This window comes from Penicillium subrubescens (assembly GCF_028828155.1).
Source record: "Penicillium subrubescens strain IBT 31985 chromosome Unknown utg000002l_segment0_segment0, whole genome shotgun sequence".
Classification (NCBI taxonomy): Eukaryota; Fungi; Ascomycota; class Eurotiomycetes; order Eurotiales; family Aspergillaceae; genus Penicillium; species Penicillium subrubescens.
Genome location: NW_026643152.1, coordinates 2441031 through 2464235, shown reverse-complemented (window position 1 = coordinate 2464235; position 23205 = coordinate 2441031). Strand labels below are relative to the sequence as shown.

Below are 23205 nucleotides of genomic sequence, written 5' to 3'. Positions count from 1 at the left end.
TGTTTAATGCTTTTCTTCCCTTCACGTGTGAGCGTTGGCAGGAACATCCTTTCAAGGTCGGATTCTTCGATTCGCTCTAAGTGACCGGGCTCAACCATGAAGCGCCCATGGCTGGAGACAAACTTGTATTCATGGGGCTTAATGCGCCCAAAAATTGCGGGTTGTTGATAGTTCATGAAGTTGTATTTTGGAGGACGGAAGGATGGTGGGTGGACGAAATAGAGGGGGAAGGAAACCTTCGTATGGATGATGAAATGAACCTTACGTGGAAATTGTCGACAGTAGGGTGACCCATATTAGACCATTCTCCGGGTCTTCAATTGCTTCTTCAGTTTGTCAATATTACCATTTGGAGGGTATATGAAGTCCACTGCTTGAGCATGAGGCTACGAGGGCTAACTTTGGACTGGGCTAACGATGAAGTCGATTTTACACTTCAATGGAATACTCTGTTCTCAATTTTAGCTAACATATTCTCAAACTCATACAATCTTTTGTGGAGAGTCATTCTAGTACCATCTTCTAGCCCATTCATAATCGTGTCGTCTCTCCGAGTAGTGACCCCAATCTTTCTCGGCTGGAGAAGGCCTATTGGAAATTTTGCATGCAGTAAATGAGAATTTCTCGTTGCTCCACAAAGGTATAGTTGCTTCTCCAACAAAACGGACTAAAGTTTCATTATCAAATTCGAGACTGCCGTCTGTGGTAGCGGCTTGGATCTCACCCTCCCCTGTCTCCCGACATCGCATCTTCAGCTGGTATTTAAGCGAATTGGTTGATTCTGACTGCTGTTTCTTGGCTTTTTTGGTCCCTGGGGTTCCTGAGGCTTTTCTTTTGGAGCCTGATGCGAGAGTTCTCCCCTCCGATTCAGAGTCGTATTCTTCTTCATCGTCCGAGAATACAGTCTGACGGTCAGCTTCGAGACAATGCTCCTCAAGGACGTCTTTCTGCACACCGATCATCATGATGCCCTCGTGGACCCCGAATTCGAAATTTGCTTGGAAAACACCAGGCGTGTCGGTTTTGTGGATGTCGAGGCGAAGGTCGTCTGCACCACTCCTCCATTGCTTCTTGTAATATTGGCTGTCAACGATATAGCTACCAATAGGAGAGGGGCCCCTCACGGCCTTGTTTTGGCTCTTGGATTGGGCAATAGCGTTGAGGTAGTCTGTGTGTAGCTTCTTTCGAGCTCGCTCGCGCTTGTCGTCTTCGTCGCTCTCGTCGAAATCATCCAGTGGAGCTTTCCACTGACTGGCTACATGTTCCGATGCTGCCTTCTCCACAGCTGCTGCATCCCATCCCAGGTAGATCGCCCGGGTCTCGGCTCCCATGGCCTTTTCGTAGTGCAGTTTCGGGATTTTGCTGGCAGCGTCGCTAATTTTCCAAAGCCGTATATCGCTTGTATGTTCGCTCGCGGAAAAGAAGGTATCCGTTTGACCCACGACTAGACCCACAACAGTGGTGGTTTTCGTGTGGTCGGGATACCCGAAAGACAGGAAGTATTTATTCATGGCCCAATCAGGATAGTCGACTAGCTCATCATGAGTACGTTCGTTGATGAACTTCGTGTACATCTGCCTCTCCAATTGGCGGATCGGGTCAGGGACCTGGTCGCATTTTCCAGCTTGAAGAGCTTTCTTCAGCAATGCAGTCCCATTGCCGGAGAATTCTTTCTCTTCAAATTCCACTCCGTAGTGCTTCAATTGACAACGCACGAAGTGGCTGTTTTGTGATATTGCCTTCTGCCCTTCGCGCGTGATCCTTGGCAAGAACATTTTCCGCAGGGTCGGCCCCTCAATCCGTCCCATGTGGCCGGGATCGACCAAAAAGTTCCCCTTGTCGATGAGAATGCTATATGAAGACATGGTGACAGTTGTCGGAGTGTATGAAGTGGTGTTCCAGGAAACTTTGATTGTTTCTGGTTGGCGCCGGGGGAGAGTGGGGTGACAGAACTTTAATAATAATGAAGGAGGGGAGACAAGATGAAATATTACCTCCAGTGCCTCCAGGAGCAGAACAAGAATCAAGGCTGAAGATCAACTTTGCACTCTTATCATGAATACATTGCATTTGGGGGGATAAGAGACATGAAGAACCCACTGCACGCTAACATCCCGCTGAACCAGCCGAGCGCTCTTCCCCCTGTTCCCCCTATTTGTCTTGTTTGCTCTCTCCCGCTCTATTTTCCCGCTGTCCTTATAGATAAGAAACAAGGGCCTATATTAGGGCCTTAGGTACCAGGCTTTTTGTTCGATTCTCAATGGCATTCTCGGATTCAAACTATTGTTTACATAGTCCACTGGGAAGTTCAACATGAGGTCTGAGGTGCGGTGAAAGGAAACATGCATCCTGCCAATTAATATCAAGGTCAAGAAATTTCAAGGTCTATGGGCTCCTTGACCAATTTCGCTGCATCTTGCGCTTTGAAGAAAAACAGCATGTCATTGAGCAGCTTTGCTTCGCTGGTTCATGCTATTGGACCGGCGGGGCGTCAGCATGATAGGTCAGATGGCTTTGAGGCTGAAAGGCGGGGTTGGGGCGCTTAAGACGGGGATATAAACTGATTTCCAGTCGAGAGAATTGGGTAATATACTTGCACAGTATATGTCTCCATAAAAGAACTAAAGGAGCTCGAGGCATCTGCCATGGCAGAAATAGTGGGAACCATAGCAAGCGCGCTCACACTCGCGGGTCTATTCAAGCTGTGTATCGAGTCATTTGACGTGATCCACACCCTCCAGACCCAAGGCACAGATCTCCAAAAACTATCATTGAAGCTCAGAATCGAAAAATTGTCGTCTTTACACCTGGGGACAAATCCTTGGCAGCTGATACAACGACGAAACAAAGACCAATCGACCTCTGCGCTTATTCTGATCTAGTATACGAAACCATGACTCTGATCCTAGCCATCTTTGATGACTCTGAGAAAATGCAAGGTCGATATGGCTGTGCCGGGGTCAATGCATCTCATCTCAGCTTGGGCTCGATGGGTCTAAAAGCGTTATTCAGCAGTTGAGCGCGTCTCTTAACAATTTCTCGGTCAAGTCGATGCCGGGCGATCGTGCGAAATCTTCGCTTCGAAAGAAGACGCACTGGGTTATTCGTGATCGGAAGAAGTTTGAAACGCGTATATTCGACGCAAAGGCTTATATTGATAGCTTGCAAGAGATCACCAAGAATCTACACGCTCATACCATTCAGCATCAGCAAGAAATCATGACCTCGGGTATTCGAAGGATCGACGACACTAGAGCTTTGGAATGGCTCTCGGAAGTGTGTGGAGTCGATTACCCAGAATTATCGGATGCTGCTACTTCAAAGGCGGAGACTATCACGCAAGTCAGCGTCGCTGGTAATGAGCTTCAAGATCAGCGGGCCATTAAGGGATTCATGAGCGAGAATGACGAGGATTCCGATACTCTGAGTTTGAACTCTGTCATCACCAGCTTGGAGGATATGACTGTCACCGAATCAAAGTATGAGCTTTCCACATTTCGTTTGCGAGCAAAACGGAGAGCAAAGGAAGCGACAGCTCGTGGCCAAAAAATCCAAGATGAACCTGAAAAATTACCCTATGATGATGAATCAGAGGAAGAGTGGAATTCAGTGACCACGACAATTCAAAATCCCAGTCAACAAGGGAGTGAAAACAGATCTAGTCGCGTGGCAGATACAACCAAAGCTTCCACAGATGAAGAATTTCATGAAGAAATGGTTGCTGTTGTGAGATGGTTCACAGCGCTATCTCTCGAGGAAAGAGATTGTTCATTACTCCGTTTGGAGCGACGTATATCTCCCGATGTTCTAAACATACTGCCAACGACTAACGGAAGTATCCAGAATTTGAACAATATACCGCATTAGAGGAATACAATGGGGGCTTACTAGAGAGCTCTGCGAGTCAACCAGAAGAAGATGCCAGCGACGGGCACATGGCAGATATGATCAGAGCCATCGAATGCGAAGAATTCCGAGACGAGGCGAAAGCAATATTATCGTGGTTCAGAGTGATTTCTCACGCAGAGAGAGCCATGACGCTCATCCGTCTCGGGGAGTCTTTATTCATCGATCCGTACCGTATAACACTCTCTACAAGTCAAAAGCAGCGATGGTTTGAACATTGGTCCAAGTTCGACACGACACCATTAGATCTCAGAGGGTGGCTGGCGAAACAAGGCGATAAAGAATTCGCAGAGAACCCAGAAAAGTTCATGGAGTTTATGATACACGCTTCCCAGCTTCAGAAATTTCGAGAGGAGACGGATGCACCGATGGCGTGGTTTACGCTGTTACCTCCAACCGAGAGCGCTGTTGCTTTACTACGTCTTAGAGAGTGTCTGTCTACTGATCTCGATCGATTGATACTCTCTTTGGATCCGACGCATCAGAATCAGGATGGCAAGCACCGTACCTCGTCCCAAGAATCCGGGGTGACGCATCAGCAACTAGCATCAGAGTTCCAACCGACTCCCTGGGACGAGTTGAAAGGCCGCTCAAAGACAAATATAGCCCGATATTCAAACATCCTACCAAACCCGGCAAGGTGAGGAGTAGTAAAGAAAGAAGAGTAGCTCTCCAAGGATATTCAATTCCCTCTTAAAGAGAGGGCCGATTCACCTACCATAGGCATGCCATATCCATGAAAGCTCTGTTCTCGATCACTATCATGCTACAAGCAAAACCTCTCTAAAGATTTTGAACAAAAAGGAAAAACGCTACTTCAATGAATCGAACCCCCAACCTTGCAGTTCCCTATATACTTCGCCCTGTTAGTGCGTCGCCATCCACGGACACCGAAGAACATCGCCAGTCCCCAGTGCCACCTGATACAGCCCTTTACACCCTCGAACACCGTTGAAAATGCTAATAAAGATTTAAAATTAATATAGTAGAATAGTTTCAGATTAGTATTATCATCTGAAAAATATTATTACTAAAAAATCTCCAAAAATAAGAACTCCCCCGCCTAGTGGTGTGCCCGGCCGTCAGTGGAGCTCGAAGCGTCAACACTGGCCCAGTACTTTTTTTCTTCTTTGTTTGCCCACTGCCCACTCCTCCAGGGCACACCAATGGCTCACCAATTTATGGTGGATACCAACTAGGCCATCGGAGGGGGGGGGGGAAGAGTTGATTGCTTGACCTAAAACATGGTCATACCCTCTGATTGCCTCCCAGCCAGATCTAAGAAATTATTTCCCTTGGTCATCCCTCAGGATGGCATGACAGCTCCCTTCTTGGTTGAAACTTGTCTATTGACCCATATCAGGTATTACAGAGAGAGTGACACTATAGCAGAGACAAAACGTGATGGTATTACGGGTATGAAAAGGTAGAAACAAGCTAGGCAAGAAAAATCGGCTCATGAACAGCTATACCAGACCCATAGACAATTCCTCCCATATCTCTCCTCCACCCAGAGTGCATGGTACCTCTAGTCTACCGCGACTCAGCAGCGTGAGAGTCAGCCTCAAGGCCACCCTCAGCATCACCCTCCATTTCTGCAATGAATCGCTCCCAGGTCGACAGGACGCCCTGGTAGAAGTCGATGTGGGACTCGGCAAGGGCGCCAAGAGAATCACGGAACTCGACCGCCTTGATGCGTTCAAAGTCTGCTACTTCGCGGACGACCTCCTCGTCGAACATCTCCGAGGTAGTTTTGGCGGAGTCGACCTCGCGGGTGAGTTCATCGATCCGTAGCTCAAGCTTGCGGACGCGCTCACGACGGGACTGTTCGTGGTCAACGCCGCGCATATCCTCCATCTTGGAGCGGATGAAGGAGGCTGGAGAGGAGGTAAGCGGGTTGGAGGCATAATATGCGGCTGGGTTGGCAGCGAGCGAGTCGCGCTCAGCGACAGCCTTGTTCCGGTAATCGACCAAAGCCTCAAAGTCGAGTTGTTTCTGTTCTCGGGTCTTCAACAGCGCCTTTACGGAAAGGATGTATGCCTCCATGTCGCGCAGTGAGCCGAGGTAGTTCTGGTCCGTATGGTCTTTCAAATCATGCATCCCGCGTGCAGTTTCCTCCACGGAGGCTGCGAACACCTGCAATGGCATCTCGACCGCCGGCTCCAGGGGAACAAGCTTGCGGAACTGTGTAGCCAAGTCTGTATAATCCGCCTCCAGATCCGCCTCCCGTCGCGCGACCCGCGCTACGGTCTTCTCGACATGCGATAAATCCTCGTCCAGTTTATCCGCCTTCTCTTTCACCTCGATAAACCGACGGTCAGGCTTGTGTACTTTGGTGAAGGCGTTGACAAAGGTATCTGTGAAATTATCAAAGATTCCAGTTCCCGCATTCTCAGATGAGGTAGTTGTCGCTCCTCGATTCGAGTGTAACCGCACATGTGCATTCCAGTCCGGCGATTCCAAGAAGATGATCAGGAGCGGTGCACGGCGGAGAACCGGATGAAGCGTCAGCCGCTTCAAAAACCGATGCAGCGACCATGATCGCCGGGTGGTAAACTCTGGTCCGAATCGGTCTCCTCGTACGTACTCCATCTTGTGCTTTTCGGGAAGGGGCGGTACCGCGCATGCTGGGTATTCGCGGTAGAGCGTCTTGTACAGGAAATAGAAGTCGGTGAATCGTCGTCGCACGCTGAATTCGGGTTTCTGGAACGATTTGAAGTCGGTCTAGATAATCTGTGTGTCAGCGATATGGTCTTTGACATGGCAGTAGATGCTGAAAGCTCCCGTGGCCACAGCAGGCAGCCATAAGCTTCACCCGGGAAGCTCCAAAGATAACCGGGGCCGCTCACATTCGTGGTAACCAGGTAGGAGATATATGCGTCTTTTGTGCCGTCATTCTCCTTGAGGGGTGAATCGACACGGCATTCTAGAACACCGTCACCGATACCAGCCAAGTCTACAGCATCGGCTAACGGGCCGGCCTGAGGTTCCTCATGCGCGGAGCTCATCCTCCGCTTGCCATTGGTATCGTGATCATATTTATGGGCCTCCTCAGCATCTGTGCCCGAGGTGGTCGGTCGAGAAGCATCACTCTCTGGGTCATTCCTCCAGGAGACGCTATCGAAGTCGTCGTGTTCATCCATGGCGGGGAGGGGTGGTCGGTCTCAACCGTGGTCTCCCGGCGGAATCGGAGCTCGTTGTTAACACAGTCGTGGGGGCCCGAGCGATACTCGAATACCAAGGATTCTTGTGCGACAAATATGGAAGATGAAAAATGGTGAGAATGGCTAAAATGGGGGAGGCTGAGGCGGGAGGAAGTTGAGAAGCTGAGAGGAGCTGGGCCAGTGGGATTCAGATGATCGTCCTTTCCCCAAAGGCGGAGTTCCCCCCAGAAGGCGGCACCGTCGTCATCGCTTTTTATCGCCCGTGGGCGGAGGCCGCTTTCCTATTGATCTCATGGTTAGAGAGAGGAGCATAGCCTCTGTCTCGGGGAATGCAATTATTTCTTGGGAAATGTAATGGAATTATGGATGCTCGGAATGACTTGACATCTCTCATCAAAAGAGGTAATAGATTATTTACAAGAACTTTTGGCGGCCTGGCCCTTCTTATGCGCAAATGCAAATCCTGGCCCAAAACAGGTACAGAGTCTAGAAAACAGAGAAAGCGCACAACAGATATGCTTCCACTTCCTGTTCTTTGAAAGGTTTTTATAAAGGCCCTTTAAATCTCCTTCCTTGATAGCTTAGGTATCATTTTTTAGTCTATCGTTCAACTCATGAATGCAAAGATGATTTTGAACATTTGTCGGGGTCTCATCATACTGATGGAACCCCAGTATAGTAGCACATATGATAACAACCGCACCCAATGCAAGAAGAGAAAAGCACACAAAATTGTTATAACATGAATCACCTCTTTTCAGACAAAAGGCGATCATTCGGGGAGTCAGCCTCACCATCCTTCTCAGGAATGTTGCCCAGGCGATCCCGATACGGCCCTTCATCGTCACTGAAGATCTCCTCGTCACTTTCCCCAGCAAATGCATTGTACAATTCGCCGCCACGACGCTGAGTTCGACCAGTTGCACCAGTCATGGGGTGCATCTCATCTTCATCCTCGATCATCTCGAACTCATAATCGTCATTGGGGTTGGTGCGGCGGCGCTTCAGTCGCTGGAGCTGGAAGTAGACACCCAGACCGATGAAGAAGACGATGATCATCGCCAAAGAGGCATAGATCCAGACTTGAGTGCGTTTCGAAGCCCCGAATGAGGGGAGGTAGCTGGACAGGTGGTCCGAAGCGGAGGTGGACGAAGGAGAAGCGGCGCTGGAGGGAGCACTGGTGACAGTGGATTCCAATTCTTCAGTGGGCAATCCGGTGGCGGACGAGTCACCGGGCTTCTGGTTAACTGGTCGGTCGTGGTGGTCGTCAGGGTTGGTAGGGGTGGCGGTCTTTGTCGGCACAGCCTCAACGGTGGTTGTGGCTACATGCGCTTCCTCATAGGGGTGATCATCATCGTTCTCCTCGGGAAGTGGGTGGAGGGGTTGCTTGGTTCCATCAATTGATTCACCCCAGAGGTTAAGTCTCCAGTCAATGAACTCGCCGGTGAATTCGTTCACCTCAGTGTCCTTGACAATCACAGTCCACTCTCCAACGGGAGATTCGCCCCTAGTGGGAGGTCAGCTACAGAAAGTCCCAACATGATGCAGTTTAAAGCAGGTTTAAGACACTTACCAGTGAGCGACGGACATAAAAGTCCAATCAACATAGCCAGCTTTTTCGTCGTCGCTCTCGCGAGCAACACTCAAATGGCTGACAATGCCCTTCGGACTACGCAACTCCACACTGAGATCGCCACGGCGGGTGTGGTTGATATTCATCGTGACCGTAACATGCTCTAGCTTGGCGAAATTGGCACCCTGCATCTGGTCATCCTTCACCACATACCGGCTCAAAAGACCCTGAGCGCCCTGGGGAATGTTGTTGTGCACTCGCAACCAGGGTGAATGGAACCAGGCCTGAGGCTTCACCAGATCCCAACTCTGAGCCTTGTGAACCAACGCATACGTATCTACCTTGCCGTAACCCCAGTCGTGGCTGAACTTCTTGCCAGAGGGAAGATCCATCCAGCTCCCATCGTTCTCATTGACCGGCACCGCCGTTTCAATCATCAAATATTGAATGTCGCGCCAGGTGAGTTCGGGCCGAGTGCTAAGCGCAAGAGCAATCGAACCGGCGGCGAGCGGACCGGCCGCCGAGGTGCCACCGTGCTGGGTATAGCAGTTGTTCGTGCCCACGTCAGTCGTGTGGATTGCATCCCCAGAACCACTGCTGTATGCGACAACCAACTGTGCGGAGCAGGACTCTGAGTAAGTCGGGTGGTTTCCCTGTCGGTCAATAGCCCCGACGGTGACACTGTAAATACTGTTGGTATACCCGTCAAAGTTGCAGTTGTCTCCAAATAGAGCGCCGTTGCCTGCGGCAAACACGAAGATCGAGCCCTTTCCACCTCGTCCCTGCTGCACACCGTTGACCATCGCCCGCTTGATCAACAAGCCCGGTGCATCCATGGTCGCACCATCATCAGGAGGACCCCACGAGCAGGAGTAGATATCATTGTCTTGGAACGCAAAGTTGATCGCAGCTGCTTCGTCGACGTCGTCAATCGCCTTGGACAGAATTCGAATACCTGACACCTTGCTGTCATAAGCAACACCCACACCACACACATCATTCTTGGCCGCTGCAATTTCGCCCGAGCACCGAGTACCGTGCTTATCATCGTACAAGAGAGGTCGAGGCTCGGGTCCATGTTCGTTGAAATCCCAAGAGCCCGCGGCGAAGTAATTCGGTTTCAAGTCGTTGCTGTACATATCCAATCCATCGTCAACCACAGCCGTCGCCACGCCATGACCAGTGATTCCCTCCAGCCAGACACCGGTCACATTGAGATCGTGACCCGGCTGCAAGGCGTTATATAGATGCCATTGGTCTTTGAAGATCGGATCGGTGATTCCCAAAGTTGACATCAGCTGGCTCTGTTCCTCCTGCGCCCTTCGATCCGTCTTCGGGTGAAACCTCTCAGTCAAATGCTTTGAAGAAACGGGGGGCGCCCGCTTCTGCAACCTTTGCCTAGGTGGCTCCAGCTTCTGTGACCAAAGAATTCCCTCCAGCGGATCTCCACTCCGAGATGCGACGCCCTCGCCCGACCGGCGACGGAGCTTTCGCTTCGATTTCAAGGTATCCAACACAGCATTGAAATCTGAGCTCTGGTCTCGGGGCAGCGAAAAGGTGTGATGGCCTGCGAGCTCTCCGATCTGACCTTCATGTCGGGCACCTAGCGTTCGTGCAACGTCGGCCGGAGGAGTCGAATCGTCGAGGTGAAGGGCGAAGTAGTCGCGAGATTCTTGGGAGCGAGGGTGGAGGGCTGCGGAGGCTGCACCTACCAAGCTGAGGGCGACAGCAATGCCGCCGGCGACACGCATGGTGGATAGGGTCGTCGGTCGGCGGTTCGAGGCAAGATAGCGCGCTTGCTCTAGGGTAGGAAACGGATGGTAAAGGGCGCTGCTGCCATGAAAGGTGCCAGACCTTGATTTCGTAGCAACAAGGAGGAGCCGAAAGGGTTAAATTTCCGGGTCGAGGGTAATAATGGGGAAAGGAAAGGTGGCGAGAGAAAGAGAGATTGTAGAATAGGAGGATCGTCGGGGGGAGCCAGAATAACACGGGACCTTATTGAGTACCGAATTCAGCTGGTAAACCCACTCCAGTTTGGGGGTTTGTGGCGGAGGTGAATGGGTCTGGGCTGTCAATCAAGTATGGGCTGTACAGGCAGTGCTCCTTTTTGGCCCCTACTGATACTATTTTCTTTCATGAAAGACCACGGTTTCTTCTGCAATCTAAGGACTACGGGTGTTGGTTCAATGGCTGAGGCTTACGTACATGCTAAAGACGGGCCGTTTTGGATGTACCTCTACTATGGAGACATTCTATCTGTATGGAGGACTAGGCACCACCATATTTTATAATTTTACTACTTTCATCAAAGAAAACATCTCAAAAATGCAGAGTAAACGTATTCATTCTTATCCTATTTCTCCACTGAATTATTTGCACGCCAGAAACTGGACAAAGAAATGGAATTGAGTCCGACACTGCACCAGGTACCCTATACCTGTCTTGTAGTTCCTTAGATTCCTTGCATATGAAAGAGAGACGGGTCGGCTAGCGAGGATCAATTTGATTAATCTAGAATATACTTACCCTTTCCTAGATTAGTTAACTTCAAGGGTTATACGAGCGCATGTTCATTCTAGCTCAATGTGAATAGCTGTAGGTGATCGCCTGACGATGCTTGTATATCTGTCCGAAGTCGACCGACTGAATCAGGCATTTAACCTCATGCGTGCATGGATCTACTAGCAAGAACGATTACACTACCAATACCTAACAGCAATAGTGTTCAACAATTCAACACAAGAGACAGTGCTATTGTTTTCTAACATGTATGTAGGAGAGAGTTACTGAGCCAGTGAACCGGTCACACATTTAACCATAAACGAAGCACGGGGTTGAACCCCACTCTATACTCCGTACTTGTACGGAGTACCTAGTCAATCATGCAGTAACAAGCACCTCTAAACTACAAAAAAAATTGAAAATCCTGCTAAATAGATTGGAATCAAGGAAGACTGTAGGTAATTCTAATCAAGTATCTGTCACCCACGAGGGGGGAATTATTGGCCAATGAATCCCCCCGCCCCGCGCGAAGGCTGGGGTGGGAAAATACCAGCCACCAGGATAATGGCGAAGTATAGACCAGGGCGGCGCAAGCTCATCCTGCCCTGCTGCCTCCACCGAATTTTCTCCTCTTCCATTCCATTCCTACCTCCCCTCTTGTTCTCTGATCTCAGATTTGCGAACTGCCAACATTCTTGAGCATTTCGATCGAATACCTCCAGCAAACTTCGTGCCACGCTCTACCCTGTCACCGCCGTCAGCCCGCCCAAACAAGTACCTAACAGCCTGGCGCAACCTGATTCAATTCAGGCGAGGATGTGGTGAGCCCGCGTCAGGCATCAGACACAAACGGACTGTGATTTCGAGAAGATAAACGAAGCCTGGTACGTTGAGCCCCCATCCGCTCGGCATTTAATTGAGCTAGGTCTCAAAAATGTCCTCATGAGCAATCATTGACTTAGAATCACTTCAGCTCAGGGCCAGACGACGGGTATCTCTTCAATTCAATTCAATAAGACGAGAGTCCTTTCATTTGCGCTGTTCTTCCACGTAAATCAGCGCAGAACGGCTGACGATGGCGACTACCGCAATGCGCGGATCGCCCGATCTGGCGAATGGTAGCTCTGACCCACAGATTGTGAAGGGAGCACGCAGAGCTACGGAGACTCGCAGACATAGCACAACTGTTCCAAGTGTCGCCAGCTATGAGGAAGAACCAGGCTATGCGCCCTCGGCGGGAGAGGGTTCCTATTCACAGCCTGCGCCTAAAGCCTCTTCAGGCTCCAGGGCGTCAGGGCCGCCGAGCCGCTCATTCTCGGCCAGAGCCGCAGCCAATCTGAACTATACCACACGCAAACCAGCGCCAGTGGCTCCTCCAGGGTTGGACGAAGAATCCACCACTCCTCGCGGCCTTCCGCCTGCAGGCTATCTTCATGGCCCGGGTGCCGCCTTGGCGGGAAATGAAGTTGCGCGGCATCCTCCCGAGGCTCCTGCTGCTCCGAGTGTATCATCTCAACCCAGTCGATCGAACACTATGCGCTCGACAAGCGGCGCGAGTACTAAACGAGACTGGGCCTCGGATCGTTCGCCATTACAGAAACTCGAGGTCACCCTCAATGGGATCAGCAAGGAAGAGAAGCGAGCCCGAGTACAAGAAGCAGAAATGCGACTGCGGGAACGTCTTGCTCGACAGAAGATCGAAAAGGAGCAGGCCGAAGCTGCGGCGGCAGCAGCAGCAGCAGCAGCAGGCACTGCCAGCGCTCCTCGACCGAATTCAAAGCAGAGTGCACACTCAGCTGCACACTCGGCAGATCGTGGGACTCCTGCCTCCACCAGGGCAGTGAAGCAGAATGAAATTGTGGTGGAAACCGCTCGAGCAGCAGCCCGGCCACCCGTAGGCACCGCTGTGCGTCACAACAGAGCTGTCTCGATGAACCCCCAGTACCCAGCCATCCGACAACCCGAAGAAGCAGAATTTGCCGGTGCTGAAAATGTCAGAGCCCCGCCGGTAAAGATGGGCAGTGTCCCTCGGAGATCAGTCACAGTGCGCGAACATGGAGCAAAGGAAGGACCAGGCGAGAAACTTATGCACACTCGCTCATTATCCCAGCAAGGACCGACGAGACCGGTACAATCTGTTGCTGCGGTCACTAGCGCAGAAAGACTAGACACCCCTCCTGCACTGAAGTCCCTATCTGGTGCATCGCTGCCAAGGTCAAAACCACGTCAAACGGTATCATTCGATGTGCCACCACCCACGCCTCCACCCATTTTTGAGTGGAGGAATGCTCCTGTTGCTCACCTTGGAGCTGCTGACTTTGACTTTCAACATTTGGATATCGATCGAAGCAAGGCGTGGTGGGAAGGAGGCGCCTCGGGCGATCGAAGGAAGAGTAGGGCTCTCCCCAAGAATTATCAGACCGCCGCACAGAAAGTGACAGGTAAGTGGTACCAAACATCCATTGAGAAAGGGCGAAGTCAGGCCAGGATAGAGATCTAACTTTGTATAGGAGTCACTGGCAACAAGAATTTCCAGCCCAAGTTGTTCCTGAGATGCGGACCTCTCCTTCGATACACTGGTATGAGAAAAGAGAGTATTGATGGAGCCAGTGGGCCTATTGAGAAAGAGTTCTGGAGAGGGTCTATCATGATAGTCACGAAGGATTCTCGCTCTTCTTACGAGGTTCCGCCAATCCTGAGACTCTTCTCACAACCGATGGATCTCCTACCCCCACCACCCGCAGAAGTTAGTGGTGAGAACGGAGCCCTGGCACCTGAATATGTGGACCCTACTGCAGGTCTTATGAAGGTTGGCCGAGATGGGCGTCCTTTGTATGTCAAGCCAGTGGACCACCTCGAAGAAGAGGTTGACCTGTCCGGTGTGGAAAATGATGATGGGATCTATGAGTTATCTCCCAGCATGATTGAATACAGCTCAGAGGGATCCAAGCAACCGATCCCTTCCAACAGAATCCACCCTGTCGACGGTGAGACTGCGGAACTGCACCGGGATATCCCCGGCGTGCGTCTCTACGCGGATGCTGCCAGAGATGTCACATTCTGGAGATTCAGTATCGAAATCGAACTCAGTGCAACGCAGCAGCGAATTGCATACCGCATCAACCAAGGACCCGCCTTGGGCTTCTGGGTCCCAGCTATGGGCAAGCCTATGAACATCATGTTCCACAGTGGTAATGGATTCGGCCCCAACGTTGACCCCAACCCTATGTGCGGACCCGATCCACTCTGGAGAGATATTCTTAATGAACATCAGACTCAGCCTTTCCATGTGATGATCGGAGGAGGTGATCAGATTTTCAATGACGGCGTGATCACAGATCTTGCTTTGTTTCAGGATTGGATCAAGATCAAGAATGCGGGAGATCGCTATGGTTGCCCACTCACTCCCGAGTTCCGCGCGCAACTCGAGAAGTTTTACCTTGAACGCTACGCTTCATGGTTCTCCCAGGGACTGTTTTCCCTGGCTAACTCCCAAATTCCAATGGTGAACATCTGGAATGACCATGAAATCTTTGAAGGGTTCGGTTCCTACCCTGAAGAGTTCATGCGAAGTGCTGTTATCTCCGGCCTGGGCAAGATCGCGTTCAAGTATTATCTCCTGTTCCAGCACCACAGCGTGCCGGACGAAACAGAGATGGACGAACCTAGCTGGATCCTTGGTGCCAGACCAGGCCCATACATTGACCAGCGGAGTCGCAATTTGTTCATGTCACTAGGTAGCGATGTGGTCTTCTTGGGCCTGGACTGCCGAACTGAACGACAGGTAAGATTTCCGGCTGATCTTGACGCCCCACAATTAACCTGCTAATTCTTTCATACAGACCAACGAGGTCATTAGCCCAGAAACCGGTGAATTGATTTGGGATAGATGCCATCGTGAAATCGTCAAAGGAAAAACCAAGCATTTGATCGTTCTTTCGAGCGTACCCATTGCCTACCCTCGCGTGGTACGTAGCCCGCTGGACTCATCTCCCTATCCAAAGCTAACCCAGAACCCCCCAAAGGCCATGCTCAAGAACTATATGAACAGCCGCAAGTCCATTGGAAAAGCTGGGATGATTGGTGGTCTTGTTAACCGCTCTGGTGGTAATGTCGAGGTTTTTGATGATCACTGGTCCGGAAAACACCTCAAGGCTGAACGGACCTGGCTCGTCGAGGACTTGCAAGATCTCGCGGCGGAGAAATCTGTCCGAGTCACGATTCTCAGGTGAGCAACTAAACATGTTCATTGCTGGTTGGAACTATATACTAATCAGGTTTTTAGTGGTGATGTTCATTTGGCTGCCATTGGACAATTCTATTCCAATCCCAAGTTGGATATAGCCAAAGATCGAGATTACCGATACATGCCTAATGTGATCTCCTCTGCTATTGCCAACGTGCCCGAGACCGAAATAATCTCGGACATGCTTAACAAGCGCAACACAGTCCACCACATGGACTCAAACACCGACGAAGATGTCATCCCCATCTTCACACAAGATGTTGATGGCAAGCCCCGAAACAATAAGCGTCTCCTCCCCAGGCGCAACTGGTGCTCTATCCGGGAATACCGTCCCGGCTCTACGCCCCCTGGTACACCCGAGTCCGAGATGACACCAACCCCCGAGCCTCGCCCCGGCAAACTTCAGCGCACCCTATCGCTGGGACGTGGTGACAAAGGTCCCGGCAGCAAGCCTGGCGGCCTTTTACGTCGACTGTCTACACGAGGCGGACCACCCACCCGAACCATGAGCATCGGCCGCGAGGCAGGAGTATCTGCTCGCCGAGCCAGCGTTGACGCACCTCTCTCACGACCCAACGAAAGCGCAGACAGCTACTTCCCAAGCAACCCACAAGAACCTCGACCAGGCCAATTCCACCGCCGGCCAACCAACCTCAGCCTCAAGGCTGCCAAGAAAGCCGCCAAACAAGGTGACGACGGAGCCGGAGCTCTCGTCGATCTTGAAGGAGGCCTAGCCATCACCTTGAACCTGGAGATCAGCCCCCACGACCCCGCCGGCATCACCGTACCCTACAAGCTCCTCGTGCCGGCACTCCGCTACAATGGCACAGAATACGACCCCGAGCCCACGCCCGTGGTTAAAGGATGGCGCAAATGGCTGCGCATGCCGCGCCGCAAGAAGAACGCTGAGGATCCTCACGGCGCTGAATATGAAGATGAAGAGGACGTTGATGATTACGAAGACCATGACACTATCAATAATACCCGCGCGAATGCCGCTGCTACACACCCGCACTATGACAAATACCCTGGAAGCGATGAGGAGGGGGAGGAAAATGGAGCCGTTCCTCGACGAGTGCATCCCGAGCCGGCTGATGAGTCTTCTGAGGATGATGACGAGGATGAAGAGGAGGAGCCTAGTCCACCGAAGAAGAAGTGGTTTGGTTTGCGGTGATTTGATTTGATTTGATGTATATTATGACGATTTACGCTAATGTTTCAATGGGGGTATTTGCTTGTTTTTCCCTGTGGGGGTTCATGATGTTTTGATATGGATAATTCAATCTGGACATTTTTCACACATTTTCCTCCTCTTGCGGTTAATCTAATGAGCATCTGACATGAGCCTGTTTTGTACTATCACCACCACACTCTGGATGTACTCTGGCTTGACCGCCTTTCGGGAAACGGGAAAATGGCGTGATTCTGGCCGAGTCAATCCCGACGATAAGATAAGACGATAACAGTCTGCTTAGATAATCTCTGCTTAGGGACGAGATGTACAAGAAGTTCATGGATGATGGGCTAGACCTAGTGGTGCTGGATGTTTTCTTATCAATCGGATCAGTTCTAGCTAAGCTCTAAACATTCGGGTACCTCGGGAGGACGGAATCATGAGGAATTGTGTGATCTGATACCCCTTTGATCCTCTTTGATACTGTCGTTGCCACCCGGTCGAGACCTTGTCACGTGCCAGTATGCTTAGAAAGCGAGGGGCCTCGACGCGGGCAAATGATTAATTTGGACCATTTTGGCGGAAGGACGCAGAACTGTTCTGATCGTTCTGATCTCATCATCAAGACCCCACCAGACCCGATTAAAAATTACGGTCTCCGACATTTTAACCCCCTCTCCTCTTCTCCCGACAACAACCTTCAAGCTGTTTTCCTCCACGCTCCGCCGTTTTCCTTCCGCCCTCCGGTCTCTTGGGTTCACTGCCGCCGCGGCCTCAACTACTCTCCACCAACAATCTCCCCCTCCGGCCTCCGTCCTCAAGCAGCCGTTATCGACGCCCGCGCGCGTCAATTCTCTCAATCCCGCCAGAATGGTGCACTCCAAAGTAGTCAGTAAGTGTTGTAGCGGAAATTGATCGGAACGGACAAAGAAGTATGGTTGTGCTAATCGGGGCATTTTTTTTCTCTTCACAGTTATCGGTTCGGGCCCTGGCGCCCATACTGCCGCTATTTATCTTTCGCGCGCTGAACTTGAGCCCGTCCTGTACGAGGGTATGCTCGCTAATGGCACCGCCGCCGGTGGCCAGCTCACCACCACTACTGATGTCGAGAACTTCCCCGGCTTTCCCGACGGTGTCGGCGGTGCCGAGCTGATGGACAAGATGCGCGCTCAGTCCGAGCGCTTCGGTACCAAGATCATCACCGAGACCATCTCCAAGTTGGATCTGTCACAGCGGCCCTTCAAGATGTGGACCGAGTGGAACGATGGTCCCGACAACGAGCCTGCTCATACCGCAGACGCCGTTATCATCGCTACCGGTGCCAATGCCCGTCGCCTGAACCTGCCCGGCGAGGAGAAGTTCTGGCAAAACGGTATCAGTGCCTGCGCTGTCTGCGACGGTGCTGTGCCCATCTTCCGCAACAAGCCCCTGTACGTCATTGGTGGTGGTGACTCTGCCGCCGAGGAGGCCATGTTCCTGGCCAAGTACGGTAGCCACGTCACCGTGCTGGTCCGCCGTGACAAGCTGCGTGCCTCCAAGGTTATGGCTGATCGTCTGCTCAACCACCCCAAGTGCACTGTTCGCTTCAACACTGTCGCCACCGAGGTCATTGGTGACAGCAAGCCTAACGGCCTGATGACCCACCTCCGCGTGAAGAGCACCACCAACGACCAGGAGGAGATCGTTGAGGCTAACGGTCTCTTCTACGCTGTTGGCCACGACCCTGCCAACGCCCTGGTCAAGGGCCAGCTCAAGCTCGATGAGGATGGCTACATTGTTACCCAGCCCGGCACCAGCTTCACCAGTGTCGAGGGTGTCTTCGCTTGCGGTGACGTCCAGGACAAGCGCTACCGCCAGGCTATCACCAGTGCTGGTAAGTTTAATTCATTCTCCCATTGTAATTCAAGGACAATCCACCTAATTCATATCATACAGGCTCCGGCTGTGTCGCTGCCCTCGAGGCCGAGAAGTTCCTCTCCGAGGTCGAGCCCTCCACCCAGAAGGTCAACGGTGCCAAGGCCGCCCCCGTCCTCTAAACATCCCATTCACCCCAAAATATATACACGCCCACGCCACTCCTCCCCCCTCTCTTCCCTCCTCTCATGATCCCGATCATTTATGGCGCATAGCGTTTAGAATTGCTTGCGTGCATGCACATTTCTAGACTTGTCTGTGTTCTGCGATCTGAAATGTTCTCGAATTCCCCAATGCATACCTCCTTTTTTCCTTTTTCCTCTCATGGTTGACGGATTTCTTTCCCATTTTTTATATCTACTTGTTTCTTTTTGTTTTTACTTTTTGGTCCGGGATTTCTTGGTCCATCGTTCTTCTGTTCGGTAGATTGGGTTCGGGCTTGTTTGCTTGGGATTGATCGTTACCGATAGAGATAGAAATAGATGATATCCCCGTATACTTCGAGTGCTTTGTGATTGTTGTGTAGAAAATAGATCTGACCCGAAGATGCAGAGGCGCTAGTAGTAGTAGTAAACAGCACGAATGGTGACGGTAATAGGGCCATGCCTGTTCATCTATAAAAAGGGTCATCTATCTTCTCAAGTCCTTAGTATCCTACCATGAGAGCAAATTACAAACATCTGATTTTTAGGAGAAATCCCCAGGGCCGTCGCCTTTCTCCCATGAGCAATTGGTACGACATACAGCTTTCCACGTCTATAGCATCCTACAAGCTGATTGCATTGACAGATCCGCACTATCTTTCCTCGGGCATACGGCTGGATTAGTTGAGGATTGGATGAAAGGTTCGAAATGGGTTGAATCGGGTTGATAAGGGAAAGCATTTCTTGTTTGGGAATATCACAAACATTATCTCACTAGCTATTTCTCTTCCTTATACTCCCCAGATTTGATACCTTCGTTGAATGCACGCTTGCACATGATTACTTCTGCTCCATTTCGGGAGTAACATCCTCCACGGAGATGGAGGTCGAGTTGGACCGAGAGATAGCAATAGAATGTCCGCGGACGGTGCAGGCGATATTTGATCTGGTCGTTTATATTCAGATGCCTTTGGCCGAGAGAGTCAACTACTCGCTTGTGAATTAGTTAGTGTGCCGCGTGGCCTTTTAGTCAATCCAGAGGGCGGGCGAGCTGAAGTCATGTCCGCTCATACTAGTTTCTACTAAGCTAATCCCAATCTAGACAGATCGTCCGAGTTTTGCATGATAGGTTCGGATTTATACTGGATAATAAGATGTCCCATGAAGAGGATGCAATGTAGGAAGTTGTGATAAGAGCCAGGGAATAAGCTTTCCACTCCAAGCCCAGAAGTCAACCACGATTCTATGCCACACTGTTTTGTCCTTGCATTAGGTGGTCCAGGAGTTTATGAATAGTGGACAATTTTACGAGACTCCCAAGTTTCTCCTTGCCCGTCGTCGCGATGCGGAAGCGACACAGCTGGTTAAGGACATCGCCCTCTACAACAAGCGACAGACCTGGTTGACCGAAGCTTCCTTTGCGCGAATTGATTCCACGATTGATGCACAAGAAGAGCAATTGGACTCCAAGTCCCGACTTCAGTCCCTGTTCGCCTCTTCGGGAAATATTGGGATCGTCAGTCTTGTCCTTCTCTGGATTGCTATGGGTCTCACCTTTATCCTATATCAAACCTACATCAGTAATTATCGGGCTGTGCATGGCGTTAGCAAAGTCAATGCAATTACCGTGACGAGAAGCTACCTATACAGTCGCTATTTATACTCCGCTCTCTGCGCGATTCCGGGTCCAATCGTGGCCTCATTCCTGGTCGAGGTGAAGGGTGTTGGCCGGAAACGTACAGGCGCTGGAATTGCCGTTTTGACAGGACTGTTCATGCTGGTCTCTACAACTTCTGGATCGCATGGTTCCGCCCTGGCTTTTGAGTGCATATTGAGCTTCTTACAATATACTGGTCTTGCGACACTTACACTCTATACTGTGGAGATTGTTCCAACTCCAACGCGAGGCTTCAGCCTCGGCGTCACGAGCTTCTTTTGGGGTTTATCTGGGCTGATTGCGCATGTTGTTACTACGTTTGAGAGTACTACCGTATCTGGCGGGGCCCCTGTTTGGTTCGTTGGGGCCCTTTGGGTTGTGCTGGCGGGCGCTTGGCTCGGCTTGCCGATGGAAACACAGGCAAGAGCAGCCGCGTAGGCAGTGACATTGTGAAGATGAATTTGAATACTGGGTATGAAATTCTCCATGGAGGTTATGTCCACCAGAACCAGGAATATCAGATGTTGGATTTGGTGTCAGCGTTTACGGCTGGGCTTCTTCGACACTCTGAGATGATAAGAAATACCCGAGTTGTTGTAACTTCTTTACTGTCCGACATAATGAGAAAACATCATCTTGAACTTGCATTCAGATGCCCTACAAGGGTACCTCGTATTTCATTCGGCTTCCCGGGCTCAATGCTCAATGCGGCTGCTATGTTGAAGAGCCGCCTCAGCTACAAAAGGTGGTCCAACACGGGCTGTCCGTTTTCAAAGGCATATTTCTGCCTTCTACAAAGCTGTCTATATTCACGATCACACCTTATAGTAACTGATTAGTTAGACTTTAAGCTTATGGCAGGATGAAAAGCGCGGACCATCGTTATCCGCATTTGTAACATCTTGAAAGCTTAGTTGCTATATGGCCTTGGCGAAAACTCTAACAGACTCAAGAACCGCAATCAAAGAGACGTGTCCTGAGACGATTTTCCCCTTTGGCTGAATATAAAGGGAAGAATAATGATACCTACCATACCAGCAGTGACCATTCAGTCGTGCCAACGCACCATCCCGCCAAGATCCTCATTGGGGCTGATGTGATCAATTATCGATTCAAACGTGGATCGCCAATCGCCAATCGGTCTAAATCGGGTGGCCTAATCGACTCCAGACCCCATCGGCCCCCCTCGTATTCGCCCTTTACAACCGGATTTATTCTTCCTCTGACCCTCCCTCCCCACCGGCAGAGTACCCTACCCCCCGGCCTCTCTACTGTATGTGCGACTACCTCCACAGAGTATGTACACCAACAGACGATGGTGGGTGTCCCTCGAAGTACCGGCTGCCAGACGTGTATACAGCGACGAGTCAAGGTAAGCTTCCCAACTAATGCCACGCACGTCCCGGTTACCCCAATCTAATTAATCCTAGTGCGACGAAACACACCCCGAATGCCTCCGTTGTCAGAGGAGAGGGCTTCAATGCCCGGGGTACGTGAAAGACCGCAAGTTCTACGTCTATTCGAAAAAAGCCACAATCGACCAGGGTGAAGGAGCCACAAATTCTGCTACTATTATTCCTATTATTCGCCCCTCGCAATCTCCACCAAAAGATGCTATCATCCCATCGTCATCATCGATGGACCAGGTCGTCGCGCCAAGTCTCGCCGCGAAAAATATAGATCTCCAATGCCGCGAGGGTTTCTGTACATTCCTCGACACAAAATATCGTTACCAGTACTACGGACACAGCTGTCGTCTGGGCGTGACATGGTTCGATATGGCTCGCAACAATCAATATTCCGCCGCCGAGGCGTTTAACTGGGGTCTCCGCAGTGTAGGCGCCTTGCAGATGGGGCGTGCGCTACAAGATTACCGACTCGTCCATGCTAGTCGTGAGATGTACGGGCGTGCCTTGTACCACATGGCTCGGACATTGAATAATCCCGCCCTGGTCACGGCAGACACGACTCTCGCCGCGGCGATTCTGCTGGGCGGGTATGAAATGGCTAATGTCACTGGGGAAAAGGCGTGGATGCTTCATTCGCGTGGTATTTCGCATCTTTATCAGCTTCGTGGGGCGCAGGCTCATGCTGATGGGATGGGGAGGACGCTGTTGTTGTCTTTTAAGGGGTTTCTTGTTTACGAGGCTCTGCTAAATGGTGAAAGTTGTTTCCTTGAAGATGAGGAGTGGAAGCAGATTATTCCGCAGATGATTGAGGACGAAACACGGCGGGGCAAGGTTAGTCGGTTGGGGGCTTTGATTGATTATGCTGGACATGAGATTGCGCGATGTCCGGGATTTGTGAAACGCACAAGATCTCTCGTTGCAAATACCGATCCTACTGATGATGAACGAGGATCCTTGGTCAAGGCTATCACGGAGTGCCAAAATACATTATATGGATATCAGACCGAGTTGACCGCCGGAGTCACCGCGAGTCGAAAGTCACAAGAAACAGACTTTGCTGGGGTGATCTCCGCTGATCTCGTCGGACCATTGTGGGATTATTCGATGCAAGGCGTAAACGCCGCGATTGCGATATTAAAACAGCTTTTGACGGTTCTGAGAGCTGATCGGACCCGACGAGAAGTTCCAAAGGTGACGCCTCGGCAACAAGAGTATCAACCGGGGAAAACTGCATGGAAAGCCCTTGACTACTCGTCAATATCAGGGGCCATCGCTACAGGGAGACGTGCTAGACAAGCGCCGGGACCTCAGCAACAAGCTGATTTTGAGACATGGTTTGATCGTGTTTCTATGACTATGGGAATGTTGGATGAGACGGCCCCATTCCTTAATTATACATCTTGATAGGAAGATGAAGTCTTAACAGCACTCCTATATCTCGACTTACTCGTAGGCTAAGTAACAAATACATAGACAAAATAGAAACCGTGCTGCTACGCGGGTCGGGTGTCTCCGAT

The 23205-nt window shown here is 50.9% G+C and overlaps 8 protein-coding genes across 8 annotated transcripts; 5 read left to right on the top strand and 3 right to left on the bottom strand.

Moving 5' to 3' along the window:
* Positions 1-509: 509 nt before the first annotated feature.
* Positions 510-1865, bottom strand: N7473_002269 (uncharacterized protein; the record flags this gene model as incomplete). The annotated part of the gene is made up of 1 exon (XM_057148209.1): positions 510-1865. The coding sequence occupies one exon, from the start codon at positions 1863-1865 to the stop codon at positions 510-512; it is 1356 nt and encodes a 451-aa protein (XP_057011863.1).
* Positions 1866-3051: 1186 nt separating this feature from the next.
* N7473_002268 (uncharacterized protein) lies at positions 3052-4550 on the top strand (the record flags this gene model as incomplete). The annotated part of the gene is made up of 2 exons (XM_057148208.1): positions 3052-3790; positions 3844-4550. The coding sequence occupies 2 exons, from the start codon at positions 3052-3054 to the stop codon at positions 4548-4550; spliced, it is 1446 nt and encodes a 481-aa protein (XP_057011862.1).
* A 759-nt stretch (positions 4551-5309) lies between these two features.
* On the bottom strand, positions 5310-7271 carry N7473_002267 (sorting nexin-4). Its single transcript, XM_057148207.1, has 2 exons — positions 6756-7271; positions 5310-6630 (listed from the first exon to the last, which is right to left on the bottom strand). Exons 1-2 carry the CDS (start codon positions 7047-7049, stop codon positions 5440-5442), a joined length of 1485 nt encoding a protein of 494 aa, XP_057011861.1. The 5' UTR covers positions 7050-7271; the 3' UTR covers positions 5310-5439.
* A 546-nt stretch (positions 7272-7817) lies between these two features.
* kexB (kexin kexB) lies at positions 7818-10394 on the bottom strand (the record flags this gene model as incomplete). The annotated part of the gene is made up of 2 exons (XM_057148206.1): positions 7818-8577; positions 8644-10394. The coding sequence occupies 2 exons, from the start codon at positions 10392-10394 to the stop codon at positions 7818-7820; spliced, it is 2511 nt and encodes an 836-aa protein (XP_057011860.1).
* A 1826-nt stretch (positions 10395-12220) lies between these two features.
* On the top strand, positions 12221-16565 carry N7473_002265 (uncharacterized protein; the record flags this gene model as incomplete). Its single annotated transcript, XM_057148205.1, has 5 exons — positions 12221-13586; positions 13656-14929; positions 14988-15113; positions 15171-15373; positions 15431-16565. 5 exons carry the CDS (start codon positions 12221-12223, stop codon positions 16563-16565), a joined length of 4104 nt encoding a protein of 1367 aa, XP_057011859.1.
* Positions 16566-17122: 557 nt separating this feature from the next.
* On the top strand, positions 17123-18601 carry trr1 (thioredoxin-disulfide reductase TRR1; the record flags this gene model as incomplete). The annotated part of the gene is made up of 3 exons (XM_057148204.1): positions 17123-17453; positions 17539-18438; positions 18501-18601. 3 exons carry the CDS (start codon positions 17123-17125, stop codon positions 18599-18601), a joined length of 1332 nt encoding a protein of 443 aa, XP_057011858.1.
* Positions 18602-19910: 1309 nt separating this feature from the next.
* Positions 19911-20717, top strand: N7473_002263 (uncharacterized protein; the record flags this gene model as incomplete). Its single annotated transcript, XM_057148203.1, has 1 exon — positions 19911-20717. One exon carries the CDS (start codon positions 19911-19913, stop codon positions 20715-20717), a length of 807 nt encoding a protein of 268 aa, XP_057011857.1.
* An 877-nt stretch (positions 20718-21594) lies between these two features.
* N7473_002262 (Zn(II)2Cys6 transcription factor domain-containing protein) lies at positions 21595-23092 on the top strand (the record flags this gene model as incomplete). Its single annotated transcript, XM_057148202.1, has 2 exons — positions 21595-21651; positions 21710-23092. 2 exons carry the CDS (start codon positions 21595-21597, stop codon positions 23090-23092), a joined length of 1440 nt encoding a protein of 479 aa, XP_057011856.1.
* Between the last annotated feature and the right edge of the window lie 113 nt (positions 23093-23205).

Bases quoted from the DNA above. Each gene is read 5' to 3' on its own strand.
- N7473_002267 (XM_057148207.1), bottom strand. From the start codon at position 7,049: ATGGATGAACACGACGACTTCGATAGCGTCTCCTGGAGGAATGACCCA. The intron at 6,631-6,755 runs GTGAGCGGCCCC...CAGATTATCTAG, and splicing joins CCTACCTGGTTACCACGAAT to ACCGACTTCAAATCGTTCCA.